Source organism: Erinaceus europaeus, chromosome 3 (assembly GCF_950295315.1).
Source record: "Erinaceus europaeus chromosome 3, mEriEur2.1, whole genome shotgun sequence".
Taxonomy (NCBI): Eukaryota; Metazoa; Chordata; class Mammalia; order Eulipotyphla; family Erinaceidae; genus Erinaceus; species Erinaceus europaeus.
In genome coordinates, this window is record NC_080164.1 from 13,994,047 (window position 1) to 14,012,232 (window position 18,186).

General features: G+C 51.9%; 1 protein-coding gene across 2 annotated transcripts in view; it reads left to right on the forward strand.

Annotated features, from left to right (window-relative positions):
• KLHL29 (kelch like family member 29) overlaps positions 1 to 18,186 on the forward strand; it is a 359,330-nt gene that overhangs the window by 195,206 nt on the left and 145,938 nt on the right. The window contains exon 3 of one of the 2 annotated variants that reach the window (XM_060186640.1): positions 10,276 to 10,614. In XM_060186640.1, the coding sequence (XP_060042623.1) occupies positions 10,324 to 10,614 (291 nt within the window). In that variant the 5' untranslated portion in view covers positions 10,276 to 10,323. The remainder of the gene's footprint in view (positions 1 to 10,275; positions 10,615 to 18,186) is intronic. The other variant, XM_060186641.1, reaches the window with a different exon arrangement.

The window sequence follows — 18,186 nt, forward strand, 5'->3', positions numbered from 1 at the left end:
CTCTATTTCCCCTTTCCCTCTCAATTTCTAGCTGTCTCTATCAAATAAATAAATAAATATGATTTAAAAAATTTAAGTAAGTTGTTGGAGGGTAGGGAGACAGCATAATAGTTCTGCAAAAGACTTTCCTTCCTGCCTCAGGCTCTGAATTCCCAGGTTCAATCCCCAGCACCACCATAAGCCAGAGCTGAGCAACAGGGGTGCACCTGGTAGAGCACACGCATTACCATGTGCAAGGACCCAGGTTCAAGACCCATGGTCCCTACTTGTGGGGGGAGGGAGATTCATAAGTGGTTGAAACAGAGATACAGGTGTCTCTCTTCTTCTCTATCTCCCGCTTCCATCTCAATTTCTGTCTCTATGGAAAAATAGAAGTTATAAAAAAAAGGTAAAAACCCTAAAAATAATCAGTTGCTGTTGAAGTTATGTGGTTTCATCCCGTGCTGTTTCAAGTGTCCAGCAGTGCAGGTCTGCGTCTGCTCTGCACTGAGTGTCACACTCAGCGCTGGCTCCATCCAGCACCACCGGCCTGACCCCCATTCACAGCTCACCTGCCCGAAACCCCCTTCCCCTCTGCTAGCCACCAGTCTGTTTGTGTGTCGAAGGTTTGGCTTCGTTTGTACATTGGCTTTGTTTATCTTTCACACATGAGTGAGATCAGACGGTATTTGTCTTTCTCTGTCTGATTTATTTTGTTTAGCCTAATCCCCTCAAGGCCCATCCATATTGTTGCGAATAACAAGATTTCATCTTTCTTTTCTCTTTTTAATATATCTGAGTAATACAGCATTGTGTGTGTGTGTGTGTGTAACATCTGATATATCTATCAATCTGTTGATAAGTACTTAGATTGTTTCCATATTTTGTCTTTTATAAATAATGTCTCGGTGAATATGGGCATGCATGTGTTATTAGTAGTAGTCATCATCGTCGTAGTAACCAGGCTTATCATTGGGACTTGATGGCTGCATGATGAATCCACTGTTCCTAATATATTAGATGAGACAGGAGGAGAAGACAGAGAGAGAGAGAGTGACAGACACCTGAAGACCTGCTTCACACACACACTCCGCAGTAGGGGGGCTAGGGGTTCGAACCCAGGTCTTCACGCATGGTAATGTGTGCACTCAACCAAATATGCTACTGCACGCCTCCTGTGTGCATCCTTTTGTTAGTGTTTTCATCTTCCAGTAGCTGGATCATATGCTGTTTCTGGTCTAGAATTGTTAGTCTCTACCCCGTTTTCCATAGTGGTGCCACCAGTTTGCATCCCAACCCAGAGTTCCCTTCTCTCAGAGAAACGCCAACGTAAAATGCTGAGTCCAGGGCTCCCGAAGGAGCATGAAGTTCCCATCTCTCCATAACCTCACCAAGACTTATTTCTTGCTTTTTTTCAATACTACCATTGCCCCAGTAACAAGTGCTGGTAAATTATCTTTTCAAACCTGTGTTGGCCACCTCTGTCTCTTCTTTGGAAAGGTTATCTGTTCAGGTCTTCTGCCCACTTTTCAATCAAGTTGTTGTCGTTGGTTATTTTGTCATTGGTTCTGAGAGTAGATAAAGTCCTCTGGCTGGTACTGATGCTTCCGGGGAATGGAAGCAGAAGTGAGAGGTCACTGCTCTGCTTTCTAATCCGAAACTCCCTCCCCTCTGCCCCCCCAGCCTGGAAGGACCCTGGGGTGAACTGAGTAGTCCTAAAGCCTCAAAGAAGTCTTGCTAGAACCTGGCAGTAAGTAAACAGCTGGTCCAGACTGAGCCACTCCAGCCTAGCGCCAGGCTGGGCCATCTCCACACCCCCCACCAAGTCGGAGACTGATGCCAAAGTGGCTTTGATGACTGCAGGCCAGGGGAGAGAAGAGAGTGTCACAGGAGGAGGACAGACCCTTGGGACAGGATTAAGCAAAGTCGAAAAGGAAAAGTCCCTTCAAAGCAGGGGTGAAGATGCAACAAAGACAATGCTTTAGGTCCCTGGGGCCTTGGTATTTTAAGGAAAGCTGCTCTGGCAAGAACATCACACTTCAGGTCACTTACCCAACAGAGGGAGCAGGGAGAGGCTGGCGTTAGTTAGCCTGTGGACATTTCAGGTCTTTCTTGGCCTTTGAGCTAATCCAAAGGACTGAAAATGAGCCATGGGCCCAGACTAGGACCTCTTCATACCCTCTCCCCCTAACCCGCACATTTGGTGTCTTCTTGAACACCTGCACCCACCGCCCCCATAGTATCCTTACTGAAAGGGCTGGATATGCAGAGCCGGGACTGGGGTCGGTCAAGGCAGAGTGTCTGCTGGCCCAGCTCTCGGGTCTGTGCACGTTTAGAGCAGACCTGAAAGTGAACTTCCTCACATCCTGGGTGCCTCCCTGGCCCCAGCCTCACCCCCCCTCCACCCTACAATGGGCTCGGAGCTGGGAAGGGTCACTGTGATGTGGGGGCATCTTCTGAGTCCCCTCGTCACACCTCATCTATGCTCGGTCAGCTGCACGGAAGCCAGAGAGAGGGAGAGGGGACCCAGCTATCAGGAGTGTGTGTCCACAGGCCCTACAAGGGTCAGCACTCACATGGGGGTGGAGAACAGACTGCCCTTTGAGCTCCAGACTGGTAAAAAGACCTCTTCTTGGGGAGTCGGGCAGTAGCGCAGCGGGTTAAGTGCAGGTGGCGCAAAGCTTTAAGGATCCGGGTTTGAGTCCCCAGCTCCCCACCTGTAGGGGGAATCCCTTCACAGGCAGTGAAGCAGGTCTGCAGGTGTCTATCTTTCTCTCCCCCTCTCTGTCTTCCCCTCCTCTCTCCATTTCTCTCTGTCTTACCCAACGACGACGACAACGTCGATAATAACTACAACAATAAAACAAGGGCAACAAAAGGGAATAAATAAATAAATATTTTTTTAAAGACGTCTTCTTGGAAGGGGGGCTGGAATAGGCCCCTCTCTCGACCCCCAGACAAGCCCATGAGTCCACGGGATGGGGGTCGCTCACTGAGGGGTTCAGAGGGAGCTGGAGCAGCCCCTGGGAAGCAGAGAAGCTGTCTGGAAAGGTACCCCCAGCTCCTGCTCTCTCCGTGCCAAGGTATGTCCACACCGGCTGCTAGGCCTGAGTCCCTTTGTGTTTGCCAAGATGGTGCCCTGGCTGCTGCTTATTCTTTGGCTCCAGAAGCAGAGCTGAAAGACGCAGAGAGGAGCAGGAGTGTAAAAGATGAGTGCGGGCTGTTCCGACCGACTTGGCAGCACGTCTCCCCCAAATGAGGCCATCATACATTTCCAGTCGGGGCTGAGCGGCCCAGGGCTCATTTCTCAGCCCCTGTCTGGAGGCAGCGAAGATGGGGAGGGGGCCCCCTACCTTCCCATGGATTAATCACGCCTCTGGGGTCCTCGCAGCCGGCCCCGCTCCTCCACAGGCCTTAATGACCAGGAGGAGGGAAGGGTCGTTAGACACCTGTCATCCCGGGGGCCGCACACAATACGTGCCATGCACATGTCCTGTCACATGTGTGCAGGGGCTCGGGCTGCTGCAAAGAGCCCAGGGACTCTCAGAGGCCAGGGGTCCCAGCCCTGCAGGGTCCGCAGGAATGGCTGCTCTTAATTATTGACTTCTGAATTATTCATGTCAGGCGAATCTGTGTGGCAGGGCCGCTGTGCTGCTATCCAACTAGAATCCAGGAGACAGAATTAGAAGCATAGCCCTGCCACCAGGAGTAGGGCAAGACTAGCCCCTGGCTCTCTACCAGAGAAGAGACTTAGGGAGAAGAAAAAATAAGAGCTGACTCACTGGGGCTTAGCTGCTAGAGACCATACCCAGAATGGCCCCAGGAACATACCCAGAGTGGCTTCTAGAACCTTCCAGGGATGATCTCAATTGTGAGAGTGTTGGACTTGAAGGTCTAGGATTTTCCCCACCTCTGGTCAGTGTGGCATTGTTGTGTTTCTGGGGCACTAATGGTCTCTGTCCTTAGGTTTGGGGGGATGCCTGTGAGCATTGGGGCTCCAGCACAGATGGTTCTGAATGAGGAGGTGGCAGTGGGTGGAAACTCACTTTTGAACGTTTGTGGAAACTCTCCAACTGTCAGGGATGGTCCGTAGTGACGTGCTGACCCCCTTTGCTACACCAGCTCGAACCTCTAGGGAAGACCCGTCACGCAGAGAGAAAGGGCCTAGTGCCAACCCTCTGTTCTCTGCATGGGGTGCTGGGGAAAGTGGACCCCGGCTGTCTGCCATCAGGTGGAACCTTGGGGTGCTTGCATTTTATGACCTGGTAGATCCTATTCAAGAAAAAAAACCTGTAGACGATCAAAATTGGGGTCCCGACCTCCCCTGGGAAGATCTTCCTTCTGCAGCTCAGTGCGGTCTGCCTAAGCTAAGGCAGGGGAAGCTTTGCCACCCAGGATCCCAGAGGCCACGCCAAGTGTAAAGGCCAGCCTATGGGAGACCTTTCAGATGGAGCCCAGGGCCTGCCCAGAAAGCTCTGTCCCCTGACTGCCTCCACCCTTGACCGAGGGATATTTCTGTGCTCTGTGCTGTCTGTCTGTGCGTTTGTGTTTGCCGTTTGAACAGCTTCTGGCGGCGGCAGCGGCAGGCTAATCCCACGTTGCTTGTTTTATAAAGGCCCCTTCCAGAATCCTCCCTGCTGCCAACCCCCCTCCCTCAGTGAAGGCCCCCTGCCAGGCTCTGCCAGCTCACAGTCTGCCTGCCAGGAAGAGGGGTCCACCTTGACAAGGCAGCATTGTGTGTGTGTGTGTGTGTGTGTGTGTGTGTGTGTGTGTATCTACGATTGGCCAGTCTCATCTCGACGGCTTGTCCATTTGCAGCGCCCCTGCCCCTGTGAGTATTTCCTGCCACCATCCCCTCAGCCACCCTGGGGTGGGGATCCTGGGGGGGGGGTACCTCAGATCCCTCTAACATGCTGGCTGTGTGCCCAGGAGGAGATGCTTACGTTGACTTTTCTGGAGCTGGCACTGTGCCGTCTCAGCCCGGCTAACTGGAGCAGTGTTTCTTTCACTCTGTTTGGAGGAGGAAGTTCAGTCAAGGGATGGAGTCCAGCCTCAAGAATGTGGTGCAAATAGTTGCCCTTTGTTTTGAATACACTTACCCGGATACTGTGAGCTCTGGTTACCTGGCTGCTCTCTCCAGCTCATGAAGGAGACTTGAAGAGGCCTGTGGAAGGCGAGATGGCTGGGGCTTGAGGGCGAAGATGATGCCAGGGTAGCTAGCTGCCAGATTTAACCCACTGGGCAGGTCTCAGTGTCCCCTCACCCCCAAGGCTATATACTCTCTAGCTGGCAGGAGGCAGCTTCCTTGTCAAGGGCAGGGTTGGCATTCTGTAGGAATGTAGGGATGGGTTTTGCTTCCTACTTGTTTATTTATTTACTTTCCCTTTTTGTTGTCCTTGTTTTTTGTTGTAGTTATTATTGTTGTTGATGATGATGCCATCGTTGTTGGATAGGACAGAGAGAAATGGAGAGAGGAGGGGAAGACAGAAGGGGAGAGAAAGAAAGACACCTGCAGACCTGCTTCACCGCCTGTGAAGTGACGCCCCTGCAGGTGGGGAGCCGGGGGCCTCAAACCGGGATCCTTACGCCGGTCCTTGCGCTTCGCACCACATGTGCTTAACCCGTCCTTTTTTTTTTTAATTTGTGATTAAAAGTGGATTACAAGATTGTAGTATCAGTGTATTGTTCGACACCACACCCTCCCACCTCCCAAAGATGATTGCCACAGTAGCACAATGAAGATTCGTGTCTTCATCAGTGAAGGGAAATATGGTTGTGCCAGGCCCATGGTGTCCCAGGTGAGGCAGCCCTGCCAGGCCTTCCACCAGGGCTGCAGCGAAGGCGCTGAGGATCATCTGAGAGGTCTGCAGGGGGCTCCCAGCTCCAACCGTCTGCCCAAATCCAAACACCTGGTCCCAACTCAGCCATGCAGGAGGTGGGCAGAGGGAACTCGAGGCTTGAGGAGCTTGGGGCACCATCTGCACCAGGGTGCAATAGTCCTGAGGCACTGAGCCCGCTGTGGCCCATGGTGGGGGGGGGGGCAGGGGGCGCCAGCTCTGACTTCCGGGGAAGGTCGGGCCTCTCCTTACCCCCATTCCCCAAGAGAATTGGCAGACGGATGTCTCCAGGGTTTCTATCTGAGAATTCCCCCTTCATCCGTATATGTTTGTCCCTTCTGAGAAACCCCAGCCATTTGGAACAAATAAACCTCTGCTAGTCTGTTCCGCAAGCATGTCCAGAACACTTCTGTGCCAGGCTCTGTGCTTGACGCCAAGGTGACAAGAGCTGTCAGCTCGTTGTCAAGGCAGTGAAATGCCACAACCATTCGTGGTGGTGGGATGGAGGTGGGGGCTGGTGTGCAGGGTATCCAGGAGGCTTCTCGCCCAACCCAGAGAAAACCAGTCGATAAAACCTTCTAGAAGCGTCCTTGACTGAGCGGAGTCATAAAAGACACCATTAAGGGCATTGAGCTAAGTGAAATAGGTCAGACAAAGACAAATAGCCTGTGATCTCACTTATATGTAGAATCTAAAAATAAAAGCCCAAACTCAGAGAAAAAGAGATCAGCCTTGGGGGTCACCAGACTGGGGGGGGGGGCGAGGGCGGGGAGGGAGAAGGGTATTTAGAAAGGAAGTTGGAGAAAGATGGTCAAAAAGTACAAACTTCCAGTTATAGAAAAAGAAGGGAGGAAGGGAGAAAGAAAGAGATGTTTCTTCTGTGATGCTAAAATCTCATGATCTACAACTGGGCCGTAAGAGGTGCTGAGAGAATAAATCAGGAGTTCTTCCATCACAGCAAGAAAAACCTTTCTTTCTTGGTTGTATCCATGTGAGTTGATAGATGTTGACTGAATGTGTTGGTGTCATCATTTCACAATAGATTTAAGTCAAATCGTGATTCGGTCCACTTGATGTAATTATATCTCAATAAAACTGGGGGAGGAAAAACCAGTGATGGAGACAGAAAGAAGCATAGAAGGGGCCAAAACCCTTTGAAGATGAAAGATAGATGGAGTCAGTAAAACAGAATTGTTTCAAAGGCTTGGGGCTAGGGGTGGGCAGAGAGCACAGAAAATCTAGTTAGGGAGAAAGTAAACAATTCCTTTTTTCAAAAAAATTATTAGTGATTTAATATTGATTTGCAAAATTACAAGATAGCAGCAGGGCTACAACTCCGCATAGTTCCTACCACCAGAGTTCTGTGTCCCCAGTCCCTCCATTGGAAGCTACAGCAGTTCTCCTGAGGTTGCAAATATGGGTTGACTGTTATTTATACAATTCTCTGTCTATATTTGTATCTGTTTGCCCATTTTTCCCGTGGTCCCATCTTCTCTTCCTTTCCAAGTCACACATACACCTATTACTACATTCAAATATCCCTCCGTCCCTTTTTCCTCTCCTCTCTCCAGATTCTGATGGAGTTGGAGTTCCGAGCCCTCTGGTTATCTCCCCCCATCAGTTCTCCCTCTCTGGGAGTATGGACCAAATTCATTTGGGGTACAGAAGGTGGGAGTTCTGGCTTCTTTTATTGCTTCTCTGCTGAACATGGATGTTGACAGGTCAATCCATACTCCCAGCCTGAAGAAACCATTCCTGACTAAGGAAACATGTGAACTTGAGCCCTGGGACTGAGAGAACAGAAGGGAAACCGCCCCTGGAGAAGGCCTCTAAGCAGTGGTTTCAAACCTGCACACGGCCCTAATGCCTCCTTAAAATCAAACAAACAAATGGCTAGTGGGTTTGGCCAGCTTCTGACTCTGCAACCCTAGAAGTTAATAAACGACACTGAAAGTGAAAAGGCTGAAGAATGATCGGACTTGATAGAAGTTTCACGGAGCTGTAGTGCAGCGGGCTAAGCGCAGGTGGCGCAAAGCACAAGGACCGGCATAAGGATCCCGGTTCGAACCCCGGCTCCCCACCTGCAGGGGAATCGCTTCACAGGCGGTGAAGCAGGTCTGCAGGTGTCTATCTTTCTCTCCTCCTCTCTGTCTTCCCCTCCCTCTCTCCATTTCTCTCTGTCCAATCCAACAACGACAACAATAACTACAACAGTAAAACAACAAGGGCAACAAAAGGGAATAAATAAATTAAATAAATATTTTTAAAAAATTTTAAAAAAAGAAGTTTCACGGAGTCAGGGGCCGGGTGGTAGAGCAGCGGATTAATAAGCGCACGTGGTGCGAAGTACAAGGATTGGCACAAGGATCCCGGTTCGAGCCCCCGGCTCCCCACCTGCAGGGGAGTCGCTTCACAGGCGGTGAAGCAGGTCTGCAGGTGTCTATCTTTCTCTCCCCCTCTCTGTCTTCCCCTCCTCTCTCCATTTCTCTCTGTCCTATCCAACAATAACAGTAACAACCACCACAACAAAAGGAGGGAAAAATGACCTCCCGGAGCAGTGGATTCCTGGTGCAGGCACTGAGCCCCAGTGATAACCTTGGAGGCAAAAAAAAAAAAAAAAAAGAAAGAAAGAAGAAGAAGAAGAAGAAGAAAAAGATTCACAGAGTCAAGTGGCCTATCTGTCCACTAGCTGTCAATGCCGGAGCCCCCAATGGGCTGAGCGGGACTGAGGAAATGAGTAAAAGCTTCCTGGTCCTCTGGAACCATACACACCCCGGGCAGGAAACCCTTGGAGAGGGGGAAAGAGGGAGGGAGGGAGGGTGCAGTACTGCCTGAGCCCCGGGCTAGGGCGCGGCCTGGGATGTGTGGGGCAGACCAAACCCTGCGCTTCCTCTCTGGCCTGGCAGGGTTATGCTTTCTGCCTCTGTTTGGCCTCATCAACTGAGACAGCCTGTCCTGATCCTTCCATCCTAACAGTGACATAGTGGCATCAGGCCCCGCTGGGTGGACAGCCAGGCCGGTGTGCTCAGGGGTGCTGAGGAGCCTTCAGGGCATCCTGGGTCACCATGGCAACACCCTCCACAGCACTCACTTCAGACTTCAGCAAAGTGGGGCTGCAGGAGATGGGTAAAGGCCGAGCTTCTGGTCTCCTCACTTTCTGGTGCTCTCCCTCACGGGCCTCCCTCACCCCCCCTCACTGGGGGTGACCCATCTCATGCCAACTCTCAGGCCCCTGTATGGAACCTGTGAGGTTAATGTCAGGAGGCTCACCCACCAGAATGTGGGGGTATCACTCCAGCACGGGGTGGGAAGGAGTGGGGGAGGTGACCCTGAATTTTTGTTTCCATAGTGGGCTGGCAGGACAGAAGGCCCTGGTGTGTGTTTTTTTTAAACTTTTTTTTGCTTTAAATATTCAAAAATTATTTTTATATGCAGCCAGGGAGGTGATTCTGTGGGTAAGAGCATAGGACTTGCATGTGTGAGGCCCTAAGCTCAATTTCTAGAACAATATATGACAGAGTGGTACTCTGCGGCCCCCCCTTCTCCCTCTCCCTCTCTCTCTCTCTCCCAATAAATAAAATGTTTAAATGGCTTTTTTTGACAGTAAGTGTAGTGTGGAACTGTGCCCCTGCAATCTTGTAAACAATTATTAAACCAGTAGTAAAAGTTACCTTAAAGTAAAAAAAAAAATGTTCGAATTATTTTATTTTCCTTACATTTTAATGGTACAGAGAGAAATTGAGAGGAGAGGGGAGATAGAGAGGGAGGAGAGAGACAGAGAGACACTTGCAGACCTGCTTCAGTGCTTGTGAAACTCTGTCCCCCCACACACCCACACACACAGGAGAGGACCAGGAGCTTGAACCCAGGTCCTTGAGCATGGTATGCTCCCAACCAAGTGCGTCACCAGCAGGGATTTGTTTGTTTATTTTGTTTTCCAAAGCACTACTAAGCTCTGGCTTCTCCTTCTCCTTCTCCTTCTCCTTCTGCTTCTTTAATTTATTTCCCTTTCGTTGCCCTTGTTGTTGTGGTTGTAGTTATTGTTGTTGTTGATGTCGTCGTTGTTGGATAGGACAGAGAGAAATGGAGAGAGGAGGGGGAGACAGAGAGGGGGAGAGATAGACACCTGCAGGTGGGGAGCCGGGGGCTCAAACTGGGATCCTTATGCAGGATCCAACCACGCCCCCACCCCCGCTACCAGGGGTTCCACCAGGGGTTTTTAACTTGTGTGTGGGGGGGGGGTGTGGTTTCTAACAGAAAGTGGTAGAGCCTGGGTTCAAATCCTGCATCTTGCCGAGCGGCCCTGGAAAAACCGTTGCTCCCTGGCCCGGGACGTGGGGTTCAGGGCCCCGCAGTGACCATGAGATGGGCTCATGCCAAAGCTTCCGGCGGCAGCCGGCAGAAAACGTGCCCGGGGCGGTCATCAATCTCACCCACCCTCCTCTCTGCTCTGCGCCAGCAGGTCCGGCCTCTGTTCTCCCGAGAGGAACCGCCGTGCCCCACCGAGATGTCCCGGCACCACAGCCGCTTCGAAAGAGACTACCGGGTGGGCTGGGACCGGCGCGAGTGGAGTGCCAACGGGACACATGGGACCACCAGCATCTGCAGCGCCACGGCCGCCGGGGCCACCGGGGGCGGCACGGCCAGCAGCCTCAGCGCCCGGCCCGGCCTCCTGCCGCTGCCCGTCGTGCCCACCCGGCTGCCCACGCCCGCCACAGCCCCCGCACCCTGCACCACGGGCAGCGGCGAGGCCATCACCAGCCTCGTGGCCAGCTCCGCCTCGGCAGTCTCCACCAAGGTAAGGCCTGGTGTCCTCTGCAGGTGGGGCGGGGCTGCCGCGGAGACCCCCGGGCCAGGCAGACAGGAGCCCAAGGCTCACGTGCTTGCGTTTTCTGTGACTCTGCTCATAGCCCCCGCGCCATGTGGCTCGAGTGCTGCTTAGTGATGGAAAGAGCTGTCGGCACAGCCTCCCTGGGTGGGTGGTGTCGCTTGGGGTCCCCAGAGACTCTGGTGACTTGGATATGCAGGACACTGGCTGAAGGCCAGGCCGGGCCAGGCCAGTGTCTTGCTGTGTGTTAGCCCTGGCACCACAGGAGAGGGGCAGTGAGGGGACCTCTGGTGCTGAGGTCTCTGTGGGCGTGTCTCTCTGTCTAAATGAAGAAGTGGCCCAGGGTGGTGAAATCTGTATGTACTAGGCCAGGGTTGCACTCACCATGAGGTGCTGACTGATAGCATTTGTCATAACTGGCTACTGATCCATCACTTACCACCCATAGAACTGACAACACTCACACCACCCAGCCCCAAACAGTCCTGTGAGATCAGACTGTGCATCAGCCCCCCCCCTTCGATACAGGGAAACTGAGAACTGGTTTAAGACCTTCTTTGGGGACCCTGGCAGTGAGGGAGTGGTGAACTTCTGCAGGTCAGTGTGAGGAAAGGGGTGTAGGGGTGAGCTGTGCCGGCTCTTGGCAGCTCTGGGCTGGGCTGGCCCCTGCACGCTGAGGGGCCCCTAAGAAAGGGTGGTGGGAAGCCTAGCTACTGCCGGCCTCAGTCCTGCATCTCTGAGCCCAGAGCCCTCCTGGGAACCCTTTAGGGCCTGTGTGTGTATATGTCTGTGTCTCTGTCTGTGTTTGTATGTCTGTGTCTGTCTGTGCTTTTGTGTCTATCTTCTCTGTTTATGTGTCAGTCTGTGCACACACACGCACACACCCTGTCTTCTCTGTTCATACAAGTCTCAGGTGATGTTACAGGCAGGGAGGCCCAGCCCTGGCTATTGTGCGGCCGTGAAGAGCTGTGTCCCAGGGGTGCAGGATCTCCGTCCCCCACATTTTCAAAGCCCGCTAACTGTGCTGCTGGGACAGTGCCACCCCACAGGGCCCGCCCAGAGCCTCTGGCCTCATGCTGCAACACCTTATTGATTTTATTTTCCTCTTATGAAAACACTACCCTGGCGGTCACAAGGAGGGAAGGAATGTCCGGGAGGCGGGAGAGGGGAGCTGGAAGGTTCCTTGGGCGTCATGCCCCTCCATCGCCGCCCCAGCTCAGCCAAATACACTCCTCCCTGGGCCACTGGCCCCCCCAGGAGCACTCAGACACCATGACCTCTGCCAGGCGACTGCCCTGCTAGCCACATCTGGCAGCCACTCTGCCAGCCCAGCAGTTGGCATCTGGAACTTGGCAGCTTCTGGAGCTGAAGACTGGGGCTGGGGGGGAGTAGAGAAGCTGGGCTGTGGAGACCCTCTGTGTGTTTTCTAGCCTCCCAATAAGAGGGACACCCTTCTGAGATCTCACTTAGGGTAGCAGCCTGGGGTTCTGCAAGGCTCGGGGAGGCTGGGGCCCCCTCTCTCGAAGCTGCTGACCACCCCCCCCCCCCGGCTCCTGCTTTGCTCAGAGAGGGTCCAGAGTGGTTCCATTATTATCCTGACTTTTCTGTGACCTGACAGTGTTTTGCATGATGTTGGTGAGAGGCCAGTCAGAGAGGTAGATTCCAGAACCATCAGGGCTCTGGGAGAGCCCAGACAGAGGCCATACACATGGCCCCAAGCCACAACCCACACAAGGGAAGGCACCAGCTTCACACAGAAAACAGGGACCAAGCTGGGGGGCTCGTAAAGGGGCAAAAGTTCAAGCCTGCAGACCATCAGCTACTCAGCGTGTGACAGCAGAGGCGCCCAGTCCTGTTTCTCCTGAGGAGCTGTCTCCAGCCAAGTTTTGTCTGGAGGAATAGGGGTACCCGGTGACACTCTGGCTTCTCTTCAGGGTGCTCAGCAAAACCAGGTGGGGGCAGGGGGAACAGCTGCCAGCAATGGTTGTTGTTAAACAGGGGCTCCTGCCTTTCTGCCGTCCTGACCTAGCTACACCCCCGCCCCCGCCTGTCCTCAGCCTGTGCACCTCACACCATACCAAGACCGCTACTCAGCGCAGTCAGGCCCGGCCTGAGGTTGCCGCCGTTTCCCTGGTTCCACTCCTTGAGGCTTTGTTGAGTGGCCAAGGCTGGGCTCCAGACCTCAGAAACTCTGAACTGGTTCACAACAAACCTGCGGCCAGACTACCTGGGAATGTCTCCCCCGCATCGAGGCTGTTGGCAGAGCCAGGCCGCCGGGTCTGAGGGCCGTGCTGTCATCACAGGGTCAGTGCAGGGGAGTGAGGCGTGTCATGACTGCCTGCCAGGGCTGCTGTGAGGATCCTGTGGGTTAAAATGCACATAGTGGGACTGGGGAGGTATCTCACAGGGTAAGGCGCATGGTGTGGCCCAGGTTCAAGTCCTGAAACCACATGGAAGGCTCTATAGCACCAGAGGAAGCTCTGGTATTTGGGTTTCTTTCCTTCTCTCGGTCTCGTTCCCTCTGAATGAAAATGTTAGCTTGGGAACAGCGAAGTTGCTCATGCATCACACACACACACACACACACACACACACACACACACACACACACACACACACTCCCATACTAGTGCTGTCCATACTACCATTCCCACTGACATCACGACATAGCTGAGGTTTAAGGGACAAAGTCATGTCCCTGGGACACAGGTGGCCATTTCCTGGGCACCAGGAACAAAGAGAAGTCTTCACCTGAGAAACTGAGAGACGGGCCGCGAGCAGACAGGGAAGTAACCACATGTCCGGGTGGTTGGGACCTGGCTTCTCTGGGCCTTGTGGTGTGGAGGTGTGATGGCCCCAGTGAAGCGGCAGAGGGCTGGGCCAGGGAGGGGCTGGGATGGGGCCAGAGGTGCTGTTACTGTTTTGACCTCACTGGGGCTTCACTGCTCTGAATCAACTTATTTTTTTAATTTGCCTCCAGGGTTATCGCTGGGGCTCAGTGCCTGCACTACGAATCCACTGCTCTTGGAGGCCATTTTTTCCCTTTTGTTGCCCTTGTTGTTGTTATTATTATTATTATTGTTACTGCTCTCATTGTTGTTGGATAGGACAGAGAGAAATGGAGAGAGGAGGGGGAGAGAAAGACATCTGCAGACCGCCTTCACCACCTGTGAAGTGACTCCTCCTGCAGGTGGGGAAGCCAGGGACTCGAACTGGGATTCTTACTCCAGTCCTTGTGCTTTGTGCCACCTGCGCTTAACCAGCTGCGCTACTGCCCAGGCCTCCAACTCTTTTTTTTAAAGATGTCTTTTTCTTTTTTTAAATATTTATTTGTTTATTTATTTATTATTGGTTAGAGACCGAAAGAAATTGAGATGGCATGGGGAGATAGAGAGGGAGAGAGAGACAGAGAGATGCTTGCAGTCCTGCTTCACTACGTGTGAAGCTTTTCCTCTGTAGGTGGGGACCAGGGGCTTGAACCTGGATCCATGTGTACTGTAGTATGAGCACTGAACCTGGTGTGCCACCATGAGTCAACTTTTTTTAAGAGAGAGAGAGAGAGACCACAACGCTGAAGCTTCCTCCAATAAAGTGGAGACCAGACTAGAACCTGGGTCACAGGTGACAGGCGCACTACCTGGGTGAGCTGTCTTCCCAAACCTTTGAGAGCAGGTATTTTAAAGCTTTTCTTTCTTTTAAGAAATAGAGTGGTAGCTTCATTAACTGTTTTTTTAATTTATTTTTTATTTAAGAAAGGAACAAAACCATAGGGTAGGAGGGGTACAACTCGACACAATTCCCACCACCCAATCTCTATATCCCATCCCCTCCCCAATAGCTTTCCCATTCTCTATCCCTCTGGGAGCATGGACCCAGGGTCGTTGTGAGTTGCAGAAGGTGGAAGGTCTGGTTTCTGTGATTACTTCCTCGCTGAACATGGGCGTTGACTGGTCGGTCCATACTCCCAGTCTGCCTCTCTCTTTCCCTAGTAGGGTGGGTCTCTGGGGAAGCAGAGCTCCAGGACACATTGATGGGGTCTTTCTGGCCCTGATGGCATCTGGAACCTGGTGGCTGAAAAGAGAGTTAACATACAAAGCCAAACATATTGTTGAGCAATCATGGACCCAAAGGTTGGAATAGTGGAGAGGAAGTGTTGGGGGGGTACTCACTGCAAACTCTAGTGTACTTCTGCTTTCAGGTATATATTTTGCACTAGTTTATGGATACATGTGAACATATGCTCTCTCTCACAGAACCTGGTGTATATCTAGGTTTTGGGACTTTGTTAGAAAGTGATCCACCTGGGATGGAATTAGAGAATGCTATGAAAGGAAAGGTCTCACCCGAGTAATGAAGCTGAAGGGTTGTGAGTTCACACCTGAAGTCTCTGGACACAGTCTGAGCTGAAGCATGTTGAGGTGACAATCGTTGCATTGATTAGGTTGCGATCAGCTGATGTTATTTGATATGGATTGGGAGAGGCATGTGGGAAAGTGGGCCCTATCCTAAGGTTCCAGGACTGGGGGAAATATAGGCTCTATAGTGGAGGTGTGAGGTTTCTGCTGTCTTAGGGTTTCAAAAGACAATGGTTAGTTACTGTTATCATCACATTATTTGGTAATTGGATTAACTTTGAAAAGCCCTTTTGTTACGGTTTGCTGTATAGTACCCAGTATCTTGTAAATAACTGTGCCACTGAACTGTTGTTTTTTTTAGGTAATTCTACTTTTATTTATTTGGTATTCAATAGAATTTCACATAAAGAGAGCACCACTGCTGAACATGTGATTCCAGGAATCAAACTGGCAGCCCGAGGCAGGCGAGTCTCTGCTCTGCTCTGCTCTGCTCTGCTCTGCTCTGTGGCTTAATTCACTGCTTTTCAGAAGCCATAGTGGCAGGGGCTGGGGAGGTGGCTGGCTCAGGCCGGTGGAGCACTGCCTTGCATGCCTGAGGCCCCAGAGGCTGCAGATTCAACCCCCTGTGCCACCACATGCCAGAACTGAGTAGTGCTCTGGCTCCCTTTCTCTCTCCCTCCTCCTTCAGTTTTTCTCTCATAATAAATAAACCTCTAAATAAAATAAATAAGAGGACAAAGCAAAGCAAGTGGACACATAGAGCTATTTTACAAGAGGAGGAGGAAGAGAAGGAATAGGAGGAAGAAGAGGAGAAAGAGGAGGAAGAAGGCCAGACTTTAGAAGGAAGAGAGCAAAGGTTTCTGGTTTATGCTTCAAGATGTCAGAAAAGCACTGGCTTCAACAAACTCCCCAGTGTTCAAGCTTTCCCTAATCCAGTCTGGAGACTGGGCTGAGATTCCCCCACTCTGGGGGAGGAGGGGGCTAAGGTTTCCTTGATTGAGGAGTAACGTGTGTGTTCCTCTCCACACCTGTCCCTGCTCTCCAGTTGCTGAGCTAGCATGGGGGTGCCTCTTCCTGGGCGTGTACTCTCTGGGTTGGAGCAAACTCGACCAGAGCCAGCCTGGGCTGCTACTCACTCAGTGACGCAAGGGAGATGATTCAGGAACCAAGCTCATGGCGGTGAGACAGTGCAATTTTTTATTGATCTGAGAGCCAAAGCTTTTAAAGGGCAGACCCAGAAGTGGCAAGTCGGAAATGGAAATGGCTAGGAAAGGGGCAGAGAAAGGCAAAAGGGAGCTGGAAAGGTAGGAACTTCCTTAGCAACTGTTGCAAGGGTTTTAACTGGTACGATTAATAATACCCTGCAGGCAGGGAGGGTCTTGAGGGTAGAAAGAAGATAGATCAGAAGAATGGAATAGGTGGGGATCTTTCAGGCAAAACGGTGATTATGTAGATAGGCCATTAGTATCAGGAATGCAGGGTGGAGCAGGGGGAGCTGGCTTAATGTTTTAAGGAATTCCAGGCTCCTGGAGGCAGACAAATGCAGGGTGCTTTGTGAGGCTCCTCACAATTTCCTGACATCCAGCCATCGTAAGGCATGGCTGAGCGCACTTGCCTGGCTGCCTCGGTGACAGGTCCAGTGCCACCCATGGGCCACAGCCACCCCTGGGCACTCAGTGAGGAGACCCAAGAGGGTGACTCGTACATAAAACTATCAGTTATCAGGTTTTAACATACCCCAAGGATGGGGGCTGTCACCCACTCTGGGGTCCCTGGACCATCACCACCAACGCTTCACAGTAGGCCCTGTTCCCTCATCCCCACCCCTGCCCAGTGGCCTGATCACCAGCTCCCTCCTCCCGGTGCTGTGACCTGCTCCTCGAAGCCATAGGGACAGACCAGCTCCCCAGTGTGGTAAAAACTGGTTAGACTCCCAGAGGCAGCTCAGTGAGGTGGGGACAATGCCCCCTGTCACTGCCCAGCTTCAGGGTTGTGCTGGCTTTTCTGAGTCTCCATTTCTCTGTGGCCTGAGGATTTCTTGTGTTTTTGACAAAGGGCAGTTGGGTGAGTGTGGATTTCTGTGCTGTGGAGGCACTGGGGGGGAAGACCTTGGCAGAAGTAGTGCATGCAGGGGCACACACACACACACACACAAACACACACACACACCACATGTACACACATGCACATGTTCATTGCTGGGACCAAAAATACTGAATCAGCTCTTCAGCCTCTGAGGCATATGTCACCAGAGCCCAAGACAAGCAGAGTGGACAGGCCACCCAGTCCATCTCTCAGAGGCAAAAGAGCAGGACTGAGAGGTTAAGGCTGCCCTTCCCAGGGTCCCCTGCTCCTCAGGACGGGTACTGGCCGGGTGTGTCACCATGGAAACCACCACCTCAGCCTTGTCAGGGAAGTCTCCTCCCTTCACCCACCTCATCTGACCGCAGATGCCAAATTTCAATAAGAAAACAGGCCTGTGTGACTCTCTGAAGTCCTAGGGAAAACCTCAGCCTAGGGTGACGTCAGCTTCACACCACACAGCAGTGGACACTTGGGACCCTCAAGTCACTCAGAACTGGCTGTGAATCCCATACCCCATGGCTGCCCAGGGACTTCTCTGAGCCCCGGTCCCCTTGCCTCTAACTGGGAGGAGGAAATCAAGAAGCTAAAAAGGACTGGTTAAGAGTCTGAATAGACACAAGTAGAACCTCAGCTGGAATTGGCGTATTGCACCGAAGTAAAAGACTCTGGGTGGGTGGGAGGGAGGGAGAGTACAGGTCCAAGAAGGATGATAGAGGACCTAGTGGGGGTTGTATTGTCATGTGGAAAACTTAGAAATGGTATGCATGTACAAACTGTTGTATTTACTGTTGAATGTAAAACATTAATTCCCCAATAAAGAAATAAACAAATAAAAGAGTCTGAGTAGAGAAACTGAGAGCTGTGCTTGTCACTTGCTACGCAGGCAATACAAGTAAAAAATACAGGGTTGGTTTTTTTTTATCGCTACCAGGGTTATCACTGAGGCTCAGTACCAACACAATAAAGACTCTACTCCCAGGGGTCATTCCCCCCTTATTCTTATTTTATTATCTTTATTTATTTATTGGATAGAGACAGCCAGAAATTGAGAGGAAGGGGGAGATAGAGAGGGAGAGAGACATAGAGACACCTGCAGCCCTGC